Genomic DNA, 17,989 nt, shown 5'->3' with positions numbered 1-17,989 from the left:
TGTCCATGCTTGATTCAGATATTGCTTTCGTTAGAAAGTAAACCCTAGCAGACGAGCGGCTAGGTCAAGGAAAAAGGTTGTGTGTTGATAATGGTTAAGTGTGGTGAATTACACTATGTTGATAATAACACATTCAGGGGTAATAACAAACCAGCAATGGCGCTATGTGGTTTGGAGTTAGAGTGACACTATGACGTAACTGTGAAGTTATATGTAAATCTTTTTTCTTTTCCAATCTCAATAAATTTTCAGTTAGATTTTCCCACACCTAAATATAGGGTTAGACGGTTAGATTGATGCAGAAAACATACAGCAGAATACAGAATAAAAAGTTTGTTATGCATTCATTAGTAGTGTTACTCCTAACACATTGTTTTCGTTCAGTCTGCACATCTGCAAAAGTAGCAGAAGTCACAAAATAAATGTGTTCTACCCCCTCTTTCTTAACCTTGAAAAGAAACATTTGCTCTCTTATAACTACAACCAATCCTGGGCTCCTAACTAATGATTCCTGCCGATGTGATAGAGTTAGCTACTTGGTCTTAAGTTTTAGGTCGCAATCATATACAAATATTTCTACCCCTTGCTCTTGTCATGCTTTTCCACAGGCTTTCTTGAACTCGCTTTTCTTCTCTCTGTGCAGCTATAGAGATTACTGAACTTTCCCCAGAGGCATATGTACGTATAGAAGTATATGGAAGTAGTTTAAGAAAGTCTGTGGAAGAACATGGCAAGCAAGGACGTGTAATATGTGATTTTGCTGTGTTCTCTTTTTCCTTGTCTTATCATCAGTACATTTCCTAGTTTTTTTTTTTTTTTTTTTGTAAATCATACATTTCCAGTTTTGTCTTCTCATAATAAAATTTCCAGGTTTGATACAATGACATAGACTCAGTACCGCCATGAGTTAAAATTGAAGCTCAATGCCAATCAAATTGGTACGATGATTTCTTAGATTGTTTTTTTAATGTATTTTCGTTTCATTTTATGGATTAGCTATACTTATTATGCTCTTTCGTTGCCTTTGTAGACCAGGACAATTGGAACACAAGCCTTGAAATACCATTTTCCAAATTCCAATGCTTAAGACGGAATAATCTCTCCTCTGAAACAACCTGCAGTTTCTAACATATGATGATATGATGAAAGTATAGGCATGAAGAGCAGTCAATGGGAGGGCATATATCACACTCAATGAAGTGTCTCTTTGATCACAGCATATTTGGGATGAAATTGATTAATAGCACTATCGTTCAACTCTATCACGAACAGTTTTGCATACATTATATTCTTCTATTTATGGAGTATTTTGTGCTTTCTTTTCTATATAATTTTTTGTTTGGATTGTGACTAAGGTAGCAAGTCCTCTCGGTTACATTACCAAGTTAATAACACATCTATATAGTCAAGATTCAAACAGAGATCCACGAGAGTATCACAACAAAACCAGACTAGTCTCCCACTACAGGCACACGAACCCTCAATCACCTCAAGCCTGCTGGCCAAAAATTAGTGGGAGTTAGGACTTGAACTTTAGACATGGAGGTTCCTTACTAACTGTCACCATATGCTTAATTAATTGCAATTTCAATTGTTTGGTTGTGTAAGTAATGAAAATTTTTTAAATAAAATTAAATATTAAAAAAGAAAATTATAATTGGTTTTCTGTCAGTTATGTGATTAAGGCATCCGCCTATCCCACGAGTTGATGAGGTTCGAAAGCTGGTATGATGGTGATGATGGTGGAGGTGGAGGTGATCCGGTTGTGGTGCTTGTTTGACTGTTTGTTCCTCAAGCCCAAAATCAAATCCAACCAAACAAATATATATTGTTTTGGAAACTAGTAAAGAGATAAGAGAAAGCTTCTGCAGTTTGTACGAAATAATTACGTCTATTATAATGAAAATTGAAATGAAAGATTCACACAATCAATCTTTTTATTTTCTTTCCACAAGAAAATATAAATTTCCAAAGTTTGGAATGTTAGACGATAATTTAAGTATAGAAATAATGAAATTCTTTATTTTCAGTCCTTCCAAACACATCCTAGATTACTAGTGTAGTTTAACCAAATTCAGACACGAAGTCCGCTGTTTGCGTCGTTCACTTTCTAAAACTTGTCTCTTTCCTCATGACTGCCACTGCTCTCCGTCTCTCCCTCCCTCCATCTCCTTCTAAACCCCTCATTCCCGGCGCGTGTTCTCACCGCCAACCTCTCCACCTCACCTTCCCAACCCTCCACACCTCCCCCCACACTCCCTTCCTCCGCTCCTCCCACCACCGCCACCCTTCTCCGATCGCCATGTCCTCTATTTCCCCCCGATCATCCTTCCCGGAGACTCAAACACAACCGATCGAGCTCAACGACGAGTCCGAGTTCGAAACCATCGTCTCGCGCGACGGTTACATCTCCATCTGCGGCTTCGGCTCTCTCCTCTCCGGTAGGTAATCATGTTTTGTTCTCTGTTTTGCTTCCTTGCGGATATCAAACGGTTGCGGTTGTGTGTGTTTGGTAACCAGTGAGAAGCGCGAGGAGTACATTTCCGGAGCTGATCAACTTCAGAGTGGCGCGGTTGAACGGATTCAAGCGAGTCTTCGGTCACATGGCTCCAATTTTCTTCGAGCGTGGCATTGCCAAGCCTGAAACCAAGGTACGTAGGTGATAGAAAATCTTGGTTATGAATTCTTTTGGAAGAAATGTGGTATCCAAATTCTAATTTGAAGTCGTGAACTTTGTGATTGTAGTTTTTGTAATTTTGGTACATGCCGATCGCAGGAGATTTCGAGTTTGAGTGTGGAGCCTTGTGAAGGCGAAAGCCTTATAGTGACGGTGTTTGAGATTCAAAAATCGGAGGTAAGAAATGAGGACGATATGTTTCTTCGGACTTTCAGTGCCTATTGACTAGTGTGTTTGAGATAGAAGGAAACCAGTTCATTCAGTGTGTGCTAACCTCAAGCTTATTGTTATGGTACTCAGATTCCGGCTTTTATCAAGAGGGAGCCTGAGTTTCGATTCCTAGCTGTAAGTAACATGGAATGCTTCTTGGCATTTACTTTAAAAATAGATATTGTTAGTTTGTTAGAGCTTTGCGTTTAATTTGGGATTCATCTGTTTCTCCTGCAGGTTGTGCCTGAAACCCTTGATGGGAATCCATTTGATAGACGAGCGGTGAGTGGAAAATGTGAATATTTTATACGAATGGTTTAACTTTCTCTGACCTGGTTCTGGGTTTAGTTTGGTAATAGTAATGTTGATGTACTGATATCAATGCAGGTGCTTTGTGCTCATTATAGTGATGAAGAATTTTTCAGAGTCAGATGCAAGGGTATGTTATCCCTAGTTTGAACTTAACTGCCTCTTCCAATTAATTTGTTAATCAACCTCAGAATGATTACTATAATACAAGTGTAGTTAGCTAGTAGTAGCATCACTAGATACAAAGAAACAATGCATGGTTTTGGTAACCGTTTTGCTTTCATCTGATTTTTTTTCTCTGGTTTCAGGAAGTAAGGAAATGTATTATGAGCTATTTGGCCGATATAACATTGATAAGATTTGGAGGGATGATATCTTACCTTGCCGAACTTACCTTCGTCACTGGTAAGTATAAATCTTTTAATGACTTCTTTGTACTTGCATTACTAATGCTGCTAAAAAGAACCTGAGATAATGAATAACAAGTAGTGTGCCCAATTTTTTTAATTGGGTTTTTAAAGTAGAAAGGAAAGTCATCTCGGCTCTGTATTGATTTATCAGGAGAAAAATGTGGGAGAGACCCTTGCATTCGTAGTTTAGTGGCTTTTGTTACAGCAATCCATGCATTGAATCCATCTGCATTGCATATTTTACTATTACCTTTTAACTGTTACCAACTTGAGTTTGCCTTTTCTCAATTTCTTTTCTGGCTCTGAAATGAGAAGATAATCTGCTTATATGCTGTAGTAACTTCAACAACTTCATACTCTACCTCAGAAATGAGGTGTTTGCAATACCAACTTCTATGACAAGAATTAACTGGTTTTTATGCCTTTCTAGTGTGTTAGCAGCAAAAAATCTTAACGATATAGCATACAACAACTTCTTGGATCACACTTTCCTTGGAGACCGTAAAACAACCATTCGAGAGTACTTGGCTACAACTGGTTCGGGAATTATGGAAGAAGAGCCTCCGGAATCCCTCAAGATCCGTTATGGTGGTTAACATAGATAGTTAGCACCAAGTATTGCAAACACCTCATTAGTTAGTTTATATATCCTTTGTGACATTAGTTATTTCATGTTTTTTTCTTTGTAACATAGAAGCTATACGTTATGTTTAGTTTGCAATGTTTATGGTTAACCTTCCCTTCTCCTTCTTGAAACATGCATGAGGCATGAAAGTTTACGTTGCCTCATACTGAAACATGTTAAGGTAAAGTCAGATGAACACAAAAAATGTATATTGTTCACCAGTAATGAGTTCATAATTCATAACTAGTTTCTCCCACATTGGTAAACTGTGAAGTGAAAGAGCAAGAGGGTGCTCGCTATACAATCGAAACACGACCAATCCTAGAGACAGTGCCCAAAAACTATGGGGATCACGAACACACTTGCAAGTTGCAACATACTGGAGTATAAGATTTGCTCTACTCGTTCCTTGAGATGCTGGAGAACCAGTAGTGTGTGTTTAGTAGACGGGATCAGTTGTCATGTTTATGAAGGGAATTCCTTCCCACATCGAAGAATAGGTGAAAGAAAGGCCAAGGGGTTGGCTATAAAAATAGCGAAGCAGATAGAAAACTAACTAACCTGTCCTGTCAGGGTTGAGGGTCGACTCGTCAATGATCGAGAGTGACGGCGGGTCGTGCCAACACCCATGGATAACGAACACACTTATTCGGTGCGAGCGACTCTAGCCCTACTTAGGTTATGAGTCGCCCGTCAATTTTTGAAAGCCTTGCCTTTCCGGCTGGGCTGCAATCGAAACTGTAAACAATGTTTAATATATTCCGACCCCTAAATCTGGCAATTTTAATTCATCATGTACCATATTCTGAATACTATCTGATTTGCTTTGGGTACTAAGATCTGATTTGGATTCAAGATTTTGGGAAGCTGCTCACTTGCGGTGACAAAATGAACCAATATGTTGCTTCCAATTACAAGCTGATTAGAGCACCACTTAAAATTGCAATTGCATCGCCTCTCTCCACAAAGATGGATGTGGCAAGAGAATATGTATATAGCAGTTGGGGGTCCGGATTCGGATGAACAAGTAACATACGACTGCATATAGGATATAAGTCTGCACGGTTCGCAGTGACGAGAATCGGTTACTTTTACTTTCATTAAATTATAGTTTCTACATGCATTCTGAAATCAGTTCTATGATCAGGAGCTTTTGAGCCTTTCTTCACTATCTCTACTATATCTCTAGACAAATGTTTTCATACATACAATCAGACAGTAGCGGTGTGTGGTGATAAGCTTTTGGTTATAAATCATGCTCAATGAAATACCTGCGGTGACGCATAGTACTCACTCTCATTGAACACGGGTCTTAAATCTTCCTTCAGCATGAAATCCAAAGGGAAAGAAACAAGATGCCCCTTTATAGACTCTAACCTCTCCATAGGATCTGCCTTCTTGACATCTCCATTTTGATATGATTCTAGCGTCTTGGGAGCAATTCCTAAATCAATGGTTGTGTGCCCTACCTTCTCCTTCCAGAAGGCTATGCTTTGTCTAAATGCAGCTCTGCATAAACATCAGACAAGGACGGATAGGGACAATCATTTGTCAGCTAAATAGGCAAGAAAACAGGAGAATTCAAAGAAGATTAGAGAAGCACGTACCTAGAATGTATAAAATCATTTGGTACACAGGAAAAGACATCTTGGTAGATTGTGGTATTTGTCTGTTAAAAAAATGCAGCAGATATTAGTATTAGCAAATTCAAGCAACTCAGCCATATATCTATTTCTTTCCAGCTTTCCTTATCCCACTTCATCTAGTTCAAGAAACTTGAAATTCTCAAATTCATATTTATTGATCAGTTTCAAGTTTTACGGTTCCACGCGGATCACATATCTGAACACCATAATACTTTTCTCCTACTTTGTCCTACCTTCGCTGTTGCCATCCATATATCCTTGTAAGTTGAATCAACAGTAGGATCAATTATTTGGTCCATCTGAGGAAAAAAAATATATATTAAAAAATTATTCAAAACAAAAGTTGGCAAACTGGCACGAGCTATTACAAAGATTCTAATCATTATTCAACAAAAATCAGCAAATTCATTGAATTTAACAATATCATTCATTCAATAGAGATGCACACAAATTGTTGCTAACCTCTCCAGCATTAACACCAAGATGTTCAGACCACAGCGACAGGCGAAGACTCAGTGAGAATTTTCCAGCCTTCCATGGTTTTCCTCCCATATATGAATTAACCAACTCTTTGTCTTCAATAAGAAGACCAATCTGATATGAAAAAGAGCCAGTTAGCAAAAGCTACATTAAAGAACAGAAAGTCATGTCTCAAAATGAGAAAGACAACATACTAAATCAAATATAGGAAAGCCGGGAGTTATTTTAATAAAGTTGTCTGGGTGAGAATTACTCTACAGATATGCAAGATTCACCGCCCAATACATATATGGGCCTAAAAGTTTCATAATTATTGATGACATGGAACTCGTGTGACTGAATTATTTGATTTGAACTTGTAATATATGGAACTATTAGCTGATAACTATATATACCAACAATGGTCTGGTAGCACAAATCCTATGTCAAGAATAGAAATAGCTATTTGAAACCTATATCTATTTAATTCATGAAGTGAAACGTAATTGCTGAATGCAGTGACACATTTGCTGAAGCCTATGTCTATTGACAAAATTTGATGCATTTTGTTTTTGTTTTTTACTTCTGCACTATTAAGTCATCTAAAACATTTGACCTCAAATAATCTTCATTCTATTTGCAATTTAAAAAAAAAAAAAAAACGAATTTGCATTCTCTCTAATTTTAATAATTGAACGCACTACATGATACATGGGAACAAAAAATGCAGGAGAAATTCAGAGCAGAATAAATACCTCAGAATCTCTTGAACCAAGCAAACTCCTATCATTGATGTTAGCTGAACCAATTAAAGTTGTACAGTCATCGACAATCATGATTTTACTATGCACATATACCTGCAGTACCAAAAAAACATAATACTTAGATTATGACATTTTGATGAGCTACTATATTACTAGTATCCAGGACTGAAAAGAATGAATATAGGCATTAAACTATAATAATGTTAAAAGTACCTGACTGGAGGCCACAGGACCACCATCAAATAGTTTACCATAAGCTCTAAGGCCATAGAAAGAAATGTAGTCGTGTGTCTTTGGACCAAGAAGTTCATATAAATTGTGTAGAATTGAATTATGCCCTCTGCAAATCGTTCGATATTGCCAATGCATAACAGCTCTCACAGATGCAGCGCCAGCATCATCCAAACCACCCTATCAAACTAAAACATCAACAAAAAAGATACATGGGCAAGGTATATTTGAATTTGATGCAGTTTGAGAAGAGCTCACCTGAAATCCGGGTAAGAGTGGTATGACAATTATAACTCTAAAACACTTCTTATCATTGTATGCTCTCATAATACGACGGAATAATGCTTCTAACACACGATTCCGTATTATTTCATCTCCTGAAAGACCTGAGATGAAAAATTGATTCTAGAAAGGTGGCAAAAAAATAAATTATATCAGTGAATAAAATAAAACAGACCATAAGAGATGCTAGAAATATCAATACCATGCTGAATAATAATTTATTTTTGAAAAAATATATTTAGGAAACTGAAGGCATCTATAATCATTATTGAGATCACTATCAATATAAACTATGGATTTCCAGCTGTTTGAGTCAGAGACATAGATGATCACATATTTCGCCCAGAATCAAAGGCTGTCCTGTGTATGCACCTATATGGCTTTACTTTAGGGACAAAAGTGTCCAATAAATAGTCAATCATTATGAATTTTCCCCTGATAGTCGAGAAAAATAAGAAGTTTCTTAATTATACTAAATACTGACAAGCTGATTATCACTACTCACAAATCATCCCAAGCAAGCTGGTGCTTCTAAATACATTTCATATACGTCATCCTAAATTTTGAGCATGCTTCTTAACACATACGATGTATTCACAAGTGTATTAACAATGCTGCACAATATGAGAAATTAAAATACATTTTGGAGGAGATACTTGAATATACTATCATGTTTGCAAAGTAAGAGAGATTGAAGAATCACACCTCAATGTAAATAAAGTGCTCAGCTTTGTCGATAAGAGAACAATAAGCACTATGAATGCTATCTTCAACTTGGCTTGTTCCTGATGACCACTGACTGACACTTCTGATAACCTGAAAGTGAAATCTTCTTAGAAATAGTACAACACACCATGTCTTCTATTACGACAAACAGTACAAAACTGAACCATTTGATATTCTGCTATCATCTCCCTAGCACTTGAAAAACTAAATTTGCGGAAATTTTAGAAACCCCTTATTAATTTAAAAAAATTGCTTTTGGGGTACCAGATTATTCCAGAACCAGACGCTTATGGAGTAACAATTCATCATAAAAGGCAGATGATAAATCAGAAGTCAAAAGGAAATCTAGAAAAACAGAAGTGTTTTCGCAAACCTGACATCGGCATGAACTACAAGGACCTACTTGTCCTGATTCATCTGTGAGACCGCCCTTATTTCCCCGTTCTTGTGTTTCCCACCACTCTGGAACTGAACTTCTGATTGCAGGATGTGCCACCCCATCTGAAGCCAATTTTCCATGTAGATCCAAAGAATCAAAGTCATCTACAAATCCCCTCATTGGCGTATCTGGACCTACTGGTTCAATCTTTGTCTTCCGAAAAGGGAAAGCACGATTGCTGTTTGGCTGACTGAGGCAATGAGGAGAGTCCACCCCATTTGGTCTTGGACTTTCATTTGGCTCTTGGGGAATAAGCAGGGGGATATCTTGATAAGATGATCTCGACAAGAAGGAATCCTGCCTTGTCATGTCTTTACCATTGCTAGCATTCTTATTTTCAATCTCCATGTCCGAATTTCTTCCCATGTAATGAGGAATCACCATGTGGTGCTGCGGCATCAGTAAAGGGATTGCCTGCTCGTTTGGAGCTTTATTTCTCTGAAAGAATCAACATTTTGTTAAAGCATAAGGTACTTTATTGTCGATGAAAACTTATGTTATTGTACCATGATATTAACCTTTGCATAGTTCCACCGCTGAACAAAATGCCTAGCTACATCACGGCAGGGAGGTCCCCAAATAGCACAGTGTACGTCATGCCAAGGCATGCGAGGATATTTTTCACGATCCAACTCATCTTTCATCGTATCCTCCCACGAGTTTGGTTCAGATTCCCTACAAATATCATATCCAAAAACCATATTTCACTTCAATCATTTCAGAAAAATCTAGAACCAAGTAAAAACAAAATTACTACATATATCAATTTAAATCCACAAGACCATGCTCAAGATGTAGCAAATGAGGTGGGATTGGTGTCACTCTCAAAGTTCAAATAAAAGTAGACAAGCTACGCTAAGGTAATTAATTATGGATTATGAATCATTTTTATCGTTTATCTATGATCAATCCAAGTGCAGGCAAGCAGCTCACCTGGGATTGTAATAGTCCTTTCCAGGCCAAATGTTAGGAGGGCAGTCACCCACTTTATGTTCAGCAGTATCATAACGACCAAAGCATAAGTCAAGTCCTCCAAGAAAGCAAATCTGATAATCAACAATGACAAGTTTTTCATGGTGGGACCTATATGTAACAAATATGTAAATATCAGAAGCAGAACAAGACATAGGAAACAATTAATTGAAACATCAGCATTTACATGAGACTTTCTAACAAATAAAACAGAATCCCAGAATAACTTTTAAGTTCGTACCATAAGTAGACACCACTAGAAAAGTGGTCAGGATAACGTAGTACCCTCACATTCTCATGAATCCCAAGAAGCTTTCTCTTGCTATAAACGCTGTTGATTTTCAGAGCAAGTGCTACCTCTTTATAGAGAAGTATATAAATCTGCAGGAACATTATAACATTATACTTAATGGTAATGAAATAAAGCCAGCTTCAATGCAAGAATAGTGAAGGTTAAGTTAAACATTGTGGCAGAGGAACAAGTAGATATCTAAGGTTACAGATAAAAACAATGGTTTACCTGAACCCCTTCCCTAGCTTTTGCTTCCAACAGAGAATCAAGTTTAGAAGAAGCATGAGTATGAAATGGACGCCGCATGTACAATTCTGGACACAGCCACCAGCCACAAATAAATATCTGCATGAAACTCAGTATCATCAACTGGACGAAAACACAATACTAATAATTATGGAACACAATTGAGTTCTACACAAGGAAGTGATGTGAACACACCTCTGATTTTGCATCCTCGATTGCAGAAGCAATAGCTTCAAATGCCGCCCGACCGTCTACAAACCATTGAGCCTGACTACCATCTTCAGCCAAGCCTCTTGGAGGCGCAAAAGAGCCAAAACGGTGAGGATGACACCAACCTTCAGGAGGTCTGAGTCCCGCATCATTGATTGAAGCTACCCAATCTTTAACTTTACTACTACTCTTAACTCTTAACTTAATGCTCCGGCTTCCACAAGCCACCTTTTAAAGATTCACAACATTAAGCAAAGGATTGTCTGAATATTTCAATGGGCAGATAGCATCACCCACCAATTACGTAGAGAAGGGAAATGTATTCTATCAATTAAAAATTCTTGAGCCACCAGCAACTTGAGCATGCTCCTTATCATGAAGTGCATTATTAAGCTAAAATTCTACCAGTTGGGTACAAAAGAAAACAATGCTCCTTCAATATTTTACGCAAAAAATACACGGCTTCATCCTCTACTTATAGTCTAATATACACACCCAGATTTGCATAAACCATGTATGTACAACCACCTACATCACAAAAAAATAATCTATACTAGACTCTGCTTCACTTGCAACTTTATGAGCCAACACTGGAGATCAAGAAACATAGTATAGAAGCTGAACTTTATCCGGAAACAAATTCTAGAGTAACTTGAGCATACTCCTTATCATGAAGTGCATTATTTAAGCTATAATTCTACCAGTGCTGGGTACGAAAGAAAACAATAATGCTCCTTTTATATATTAAGATTGCAATTCATGGCTTCATCCTACTGCTATAAACACCCAGAACTGGATAAACCAAACACGTGTAACCACCTAAATCACAGAAAAGAATATATACTGAACTCCGAGCCAACACTGGAGTTCGAGAAACAAATTATACAATCTGCACTTTATCCAGAAACAAAATCTAGAGTACCAGAGACTAACAAGAAAGAAGAAGAAATAATAGGTATCAATGCTACTAACCTTAAATGCATGTCGTAGTGGATTTCTATCTTTTATCTCTTTTGCTAGAGATACACGGCCATCCCCATTCCCATCAGAGCCTGGTAGTACATCAAATACTATTATGTCTAAAGGTTGGGTATCAAAAGGATCTGACAGAAAGGCCAAGAATCCTGGTTTCAATACAGCCCAAACCTGCAGAGAATCAATTAAAGGATGATGCAAAAGACAGACGGTGCGGAAACATTACCTTAAACTAAATGCATAAAAAATGAATGACAGATGACCTAAATTTCTTAGGACTCAACATGTGTCTAACAATTTTTGGGTCTCTTTAAGTTATTTCAACTTCCACAGGGCGATTAAACTGTTTCAACGCGCTTTCTTATGAGGTGAGTATGAACTAAACTTACCAAGAGGAGGACTTCATTACCTTTTGCCAGTTGTCATTACAACAATTGAACCAACCACATGAACAACATTTCCCGGAAGGATCATCCTTTGGCAACTTTGGTAGATGTTTCACCATTACAAAATCTTCTTTCAGCTTAGGGCCGTATTCTGGGGAAAATGATAGCATAGAGACCTCCAAAAACTTGCAGACCTACAATACATAATTATTGATGAGAAATAATGATTTCAACAATAGATACAACTGCATGAGAAATATATGAATATAGTAGATGACAGACAAAAGCTAAAAGCAGAGAAAGTTTAGAAATCATCATTATCCAATATATTTAAAGTCAATAGCCATCACATGTTACCAAATTAATGCAATTGTATCTGATAGATAACGCCACCAAATGGTAGAGTTCAAACAAATTTGTTAACAGTCCTTTAGAAAGACAAAAAAAAAAAAAAAAAAAAAAACCAACCAACACACCTCTCGAGAGTTCACAATGTCCATGTTTCCAAGAAAGTGATTAAGATATCCTTGCATTGCAATCTTTGATCTGTCTGAAATGGATTGCTGCCTGCCAAGCGCTGGCCGAATGATCGGTAGAGCTGCACTAGATGGAACATCTCTGAACAAAAGATGCAACAAAAGTTGTCAGTCATAACTGATTTTTCACTCCAGAAAAGAAGTATTTCATGCATCTGACTCATCCTAAACCCGCATAATTCAAAAACTACTAACCTGTTTTTAGCACTTTCATCATTGTGATGCAAGGGAACAGTCTCATCATCAACATCCTCATCATCGTGCACCACATCCGTATGATCTCCTATTCCTAGATTTTGAAGCCATTCTTTAACCTTTAATATAATGTTGGAAACGACATTAAACTCCAAAAACATTCCCAAATAAGCAGAGCTAACTGCCAAAGGGCATGGAAGAGTAAAAACACAGACACTGACATATCCGCTGCAACACAAATAACAAAATCCAAATCCTAAAACTCAACACACCTGTTCCTGCTTTTCCTGAATTTCCTCAATAAACGCCCGTTTCTTCAATGCAAAATGCAAGTAGAATACATGTGATGCTTTCTTCACTAGGCGCCACTTAAACTGTTAATAACCACCAAATTAAACTCAATTAGCATATCCGAATTATACAAACTAAACCGAACAAACACTCCGAGCTATCATCCTCTACTGTCAGATTATAAAATTTAATCACTCTGCAGTAATGCTATCTAAAATTAGAAGCAAACTAGTAATCATTATGAGATTTAAAAAAAAAGTTTACCGACTTCGAAATTCAATTTTCGAAGCGAAAGCTAAAGATGAAACTATAATGAAACCAGTTGCATGCAACCCGATCTCATCCATAGAATCCATTAAACAGAGAGAGAGATCGTGCCTGCTTGTATTGGAACTCGATGGTGTAAGAGAGAAGCATGGGGCTGATATCGCCGGCGTCAGGACGAGAGACGGAGACGATGGTGGCGCTGGGCAACTCGTCGAAGATCCTCGCCGGCTCAAAAGACGAGTGGCGGAAGGAGAAGAGCGACGACGGCGACATTAACTGCTCCGATCGCATTTGCACATACCGGGAACCGGAACCGGAACCGCTCCCGGTCGATATCAACTGCTCCGATTCCATCTCCCTTTCGATCACTTCGAGATTGATCGAATTTGTATCGTATTATATATAACTTAATTGTGTAATATAACAACAAATAATGCTACAAAAGATAGAATAATGGAGTAGAAGAAAGAAGAAGGTTTCGGATCGCACTTTTGAAAAAAAGGGAGAGAAAGAGTTGGAGAAGGAATTGGTCAGTTTTGGCCTTTTGGGTGTGTTTCACTGCGTCACCACACCACATCACAATCGAAGAAAGAAAAAAAAAAAAATCTGATTTGGGAACTGTAGGCCTTTTTATACTTGGTACTCGTGGTGGTGATTCTTAAGGGAAGTCCGTGTTTCAAGAATCGGACTACTAGGAGCATGTAATAAACTTGTTCCTTTTGTATCGATGACAGTCAGTTCCATTTAATTTTTATAGACAATTAATAATTTTTAGAAGACAAAAAAAAAAATGGATGATTTAATGCAAGTACAAGCCCTGTTAAATACCAATGGGGTTTGATCCGGCAGCCGGTAAGTTGGCGAATGTGAGTTAGATACTTGAACAAGTCTAACATCGGACTTAAGCCATGTTTGTCCGGTTAACTAATCAAGAAATTTATGTTCAACCATTTTAGGATGTAAATCCAATTATGAGAGAATTATTTTAACCAAATTGTTTTATTTTCAATACCTATATAAATCTAAGTCTGATTAGACAAAGTTTATCTGGTCACCAGATAAACACACATTCGAGTATCCGCTTAGGAAAAACACCCACGAGATAGTGTTTTATCCAAATCCGTTTTTGGCTTGAAGTGGAAGCACACTTGGGCACTTGGCCAGCATTTGTACCAAAAACAAAAAACAAAACTAAGCCCTCTTAAACTCAAGTTGTGGTTGATTTCATCATCCAAGTTATTGGTCAAGTTATTTGATTTCATCGCCTCCATTGTGCGCTTGACCCAAGCATTAGTGCAAAACAATTTTTTCCAAATGTTGAACCTTTCTTTATCGTTTGTGGCGTTATTTGGTATAATGTGACAATTAAACAACGTCAAAAAGGAGTAAAGAAGGCTGAGAGGCCAAGCCACATGCCAAATGACCAATCTAGGTTGGCAAAGATTTGATGCCGTATCAAGGAGGCAATGGAACTGCTTATTTAAAAAAGAGTGACAGCCAGAAACAACTAGGCTTGGCTTTCAAATGATTAAACTGGTCTACAGGCATAAGCAAAAACGTTCATGACCTGCAAGTATGACCTAAAACCTTGAAGTAGGTAAAAGGTGTTAATAAGTGATCCAGATCATTCAGACCACATTCATTCAGATTCAACACCGTACTCGAGGCAGTTGAGCACCGCTAAACTGTAAAAACAATTAGAGGAAGAAAAGGAATCGATTTAGGAACCGAAGATCATATATCTAAACATGGATATAGTTTGAAGTTTGCCAAAGTCACAAACATCATTCAACATTAAAAAAACTCTGCAACTCATATAGTTCCATAGTATGGACTGGAAAATTTGCAAGATCAGAAACTAGAGTAGTAGATAAAAAATAGAACTTCTATATAGAGTTGAAATTAAGCGCATTAACATAGCAGTTATTGTTTCTTAGTGCTCTCACTGCAGATGTCTGTCCCTACTTCCTTGCTTTTTTCGCTCCTCCCCTGCAAAATTGAAGAAAAAAATCATAAGTATTTGAGGAGGTTTGTATTTCCAAAAAGGTGTGTCGATAGATGGATAAAACAAGAAAAAAAAATCTATCGTAAACTTACGCAGATGGTTGGGGTGCTGCAGCAGGTGCAGGTGCTGCGGCAGCTGCAGGTGCTCTCTCTCCAGGGCCCTGCAATGTTCAAAAACCCAAATAAATTAACACTCATAGCATGTTGAATCAAGCAAACAGAAGATGTGATATACCTTGACAGGACTACCAATGCATTTTAAAACTTCTAACATGTGCTAAATTGTTTTTAACTTGGTACAGAAGTTAAACCACAAAATTATGATTACATAATTTCATCTTCCCCTCCAACAAGTAACCACTCCATTGGAAACAATTAATTAATAGCACATTTTAAATGTCTGAACTTACTTGGGCCAAACGTTCCTCCCTGCGAGCCAACTTCCTCTCTCTGCTAGCCTTATTTTTAGCACGCTTGGACTCAAACTGGTCTGCCAGAGTCTTCTCTCTGGCCTTCTCAGCCTTTGACTTGTGAATACTCTCCATCAAGACACGCTTGTTCTTGAAACAATTACCCTTCACCTTCATGTACATGTCGTGGTACATGTGCTTGTCAATTTTCTTAGCTTCTCGGTACTTACGGAGCAAGCGCCTCAATACCCTCATCCTCCTCATCCAGAGTATCTTAGTGGGCAGCCTTGCCTCCCTGGTACCCTTACGCTTACCTGGAGAAAATCAACAACCACATTGTAATCCATAGCATCAATTAGAGTGACATCTCCAATAATTCAACAGAAACAGCACATACCATATCCAGAGTGACGTCCCTTCCTCTTGGCCTCAGCCATTCTCCGAGCACGAGAACGGGAGTGGATCTTTGTTGGCTTCCTTATGACAAAACCATCCTTCACAAGCTTCCTGATGTTTTGCCCTGCAAAGGTCATAAACGTCAATGACAACAAAACCAATAGGAACCCCATCAAAAAGGGTCAGATTGTATCAACCATAAGCACAAAGACAGAGTAGTTGAAATAATAAGAAATTTTAGCGAAATCAATCCAAGCAGATATCTAACTACTGCAGATTGTGTATATGCGCCATGAAACTTCTTTCATTTCATTCAATTTCGCTAACCATCAAACCGTAAATGACATTGCCTTTGGAAAACACAATCCAAAACCACAGCATTACATATGGGGGAAACCTATAATAAGGAACAATTTCACACAGCAAAGCAATTTGAAAATTTCAAGCTAAAAGTGACGAAGAATCAAAGGTAGGGTTTGATAATGGATTCACTAGCAACACATCAATCCAGCAAGAATGAGAAACAAAATCAACCAAATAGCATATCAGAAAATGTTACAGTAGGAATTGCAATAATCATGGAAGTGCATTGGAAATTCTATATTCGTGGATCAAAAATCAAGAAATTTCAGATCAAACTAAATCCATAAACAACGAATAAGGGAGAGGGAGGTACGCACTGGAATTGGCCATGGAGATTTCGTTGCCTTCATTGGGGTCGAGCCATACCTTGCCACGTCCGCATTTGAGGACGCTAGCGGCAAGCCGCTTCTGGAGCTTCAACGACACCATCTCTGCTCTTCCTCTGGGGTTTTACGGCAAACTGAAAGCCTGGTGGCTATCACTGGGATCCGGATGATATATATGACTAGGGTTTTAAGCGGTTCTGTTTCTGGGTCAAGATCCGTCTAGAGGCCCAAGAGAATGTGCACCCAATTTTTCTTTCGTCCATATTTGATAAGGAAACCCACTTCTAAATTTTTCCTCACCCACTTATGTAATTGGCCCTTTTCAGTTTTGCATTATTAAGGTCAAAATATTGAAAAGTCATAAAGAGAGGAAAAAATATAGTCTAATGCTAACTTATTGATTTTACCAAAGGATTTGTGAAGCTCAAGTCCTTGATTCAAGAGGTTAAAACTTAAATTGTCGATTTTGTTCAGCATCATCTTCTCGCATATCAGAGAGGTGAATTTTCTTGTCGATGATCTTGTTTCGGCTCTTTTTTCTCGACAGCTATACCTAGCTTCTTATGATTAGAGTTTTACGGTTACCACGAGGTTTTCTTACTCTAATCGCTTAATCATGATAAAATTCTTGTAAACATGGCGCTGCAAGTACATGGTTTAATCTTCTAACATTCATGATCATTCATACATAAAGACCACTATGCATATGTAGTAGTGTCATCTAATCACAACCATTCACATAGATATGTCTACATATCATTACTGTTTACCATTGTCATGTACATCGATATATTTAGGGTGCGGCTATTGCCACCCTACTAAATATTTTGTTCACCCCATATTTCAATTTTAAACTAAATATTCAAATACTGACCCCACAATTAAGAATTTTTGTGAAAATATAATATTAAACTAAAATCTATAAAATCCAAACAACAACAATTCTCTACATTTTTACATCGAAAAAAAAAAAACAATTCTCTACATCTTTCAAATCAGATTTGAGAATCACTTCAATCTTCAACAGGGTAGCTATACTAACACGACCCACCCCGAATTTCACCCTGAAACCCAGAGTAAGTCGTGCGGGGACCACCTCCAAGGAAAATTTACTGAAAAGATTAAGAAAATCTCCCTTGCAGATGGACAACCCTAACTCGAAAAATTTCATATTACACTCTTAATTTAACACTTCTGAACATCCCATAATATACAAAAATTCTAAAGTATTCAGAGCTACTAAACACAAGCGGAAGCAAGAAAACACGAGTAGGTTGAACAGGTAACCTACTGGCGAAAACTGGCAGAAATGCGGGTGACTATGCCTCGTCTCCTACTAGAT

At 37.8% G+C, this 17,989-nt stretch overlaps 3 protein-coding genes across 3 annotated transcripts; 1 reads left to right on the top strand and 2 right to left on the bottom strand.

Annotated features, from left to right (window-relative positions):
• The first annotated feature begins 2,099 nt into the window (after positions 1-2,099).
• LOC101294455 lies at positions 2,100-4,346 on the top strand. Its single transcript, XM_004296826.1, has 8 exons — positions 2,100-2,441; positions 2,521-2,651; positions 2,777-2,854; positions 2,978-3,022; positions 3,125-3,169; positions 3,275-3,326; positions 3,505-3,601; positions 4,037-4,346. Exons 1-8 carry the CDS (start codon positions 2,132-2,134, stop codon positions 4,200-4,202), a joined length of 924 nt encoding a protein of 307 aa, XP_004296874.1. The 5' UTR covers positions 2,100-2,131; the 3' UTR covers positions 4,203-4,346.
• A 934-nt stretch (positions 4,347-5,280) lies between these two features.
• On the bottom strand, positions 5,281-13,552 carry LOC101294163 (phospholipase D p1-like). The gene is made up of 20 exons (XM_004296825.1): positions 13,260-13,552; positions 12,863-12,964; positions 12,591-12,709; positions 12,336-12,477; positions 11,883-12,053; positions 11,471-11,644; positions 10,484-10,726; positions 10,271-10,387; positions 9,992-10,131; positions 9,712-9,861; positions 9,297-9,453; positions 8,713-9,216; positions 8,319-8,429; positions 7,590-7,736; positions 7,314-7,511; positions 7,092-7,193; positions 6,340-6,471; positions 6,111-6,176; positions 5,839-5,900; positions 5,281-5,740 (listed from the first exon to the last, which is right to left on the bottom strand). The coding sequence occupies exons 1-20, from the start codon at positions 13,500-13,502 to the stop codon at positions 5,491-5,493; spliced, it is 3,330 nt and encodes a 1,109-aa protein (XP_004296873.1). The 5' UTR covers positions 13,503-13,552; the 3' UTR covers positions 5,281-5,490.
• Positions 13,553-14,870: 1,318 nt separating this feature from the next.
• LOC101293870 (60S ribosomal protein L19-2-like) lies at positions 14,871-16,859 on the bottom strand. The gene is made up of 5 exons (XM_004296824.1): positions 16,639-16,859; positions 15,960-16,082; positions 15,563-15,876; positions 15,246-15,313; positions 14,871-15,137 (listed from the first exon to the last, which is right to left on the bottom strand). Exons 1-5 carry the CDS (start codon positions 16,748-16,750, stop codon positions 15,110-15,112), a joined length of 645 nt encoding a protein of 214 aa, XP_004296872.1. The 5' UTR covers positions 16,751-16,859; the 3' UTR covers positions 14,871-15,109.
• Between the last annotated feature and the right edge of the window lie 1,130 nt (positions 16,860-17,989).

The sequence above is a fragment of the Fragaria vesca genome, linkage group LG4 (assembly GCF_000184155.1).
Source record: "Fragaria vesca subsp. vesca linkage group LG4, FraVesHawaii_1.0, whole genome shotgun sequence".
In the NCBI taxonomy this organism is placed as follows: domain Eukaryota; kingdom Viridiplantae; phylum Streptophyta; class Magnoliopsida; order Rosales; family Rosaceae; genus Fragaria; species Fragaria vesca.
Note: the sequence above shows the minus strand (reverse complement) of the source record. Positions and strands in the feature narration are given on the sequence as shown.

Coding starts and splice junctions, on each gene's coding strand:
- LOC101294455 (XM_004296826.1), top strand. CDS start 2,132: ATGACTGCCACTGCTCTCCGTCTCTCCCTCCCTCCATCTCCTTCTAAA. Junction 2,855..2,977: donor TTGAGATTCAAAAATCGGAG/GTAAGAAATGAG, acceptor TATGGTACTCAG/ATTCCGGCTTTTATCAAGAG. Junction 3,170..3,274: donor ATCCATTTGATAGACGAGCG/GTGAGTGGAAAA, acceptor ATATCAATGCAG/GTGCTTTGTGCTCATTATAG.
- LOC101294163 (XM_004296825.1), bottom strand. CDS start 13,502: ATGGAATCGGAGCAGTTGATATCGACCGGGAGCGGTTCCGGTTCCGGT. Junction 7,512..7,589: donor CACTCTTACCCGGATTTCAG/GTGAGCTCTTCT, acceptor TTAGTTTGATAG/GGTGGTTTGGATGATGCTGG. Junction 6,472..7,091: donor TTGGTTCAAGAGATTCTGAG/GTATTTATTCTG, acceptor TTTTCATATCAG/ATTGGTCTTCTTATTGAAGA.
- LOC101293870 (XM_004296824.1), bottom strand. CDS start 16,750: ATGGTGTCGTTGAAGCTCCAGAAGCGGCTTGCCGCTAGCGTCCTCAAA. Junction 15,877..15,959: donor GGGACGTCACTCTGGATATG/GTATGTGCTGTT, acceptor GATTTTCTCCAG/GTAAGCGTAAGGGTACCAGG. Junction 15,138..15,245: donor GCAGCACCCCAACCATCTGC/GTAAGTTTACGA, acceptor TCAATTTTGCAG/GGGAGGAGCGAAAAAAGCAA.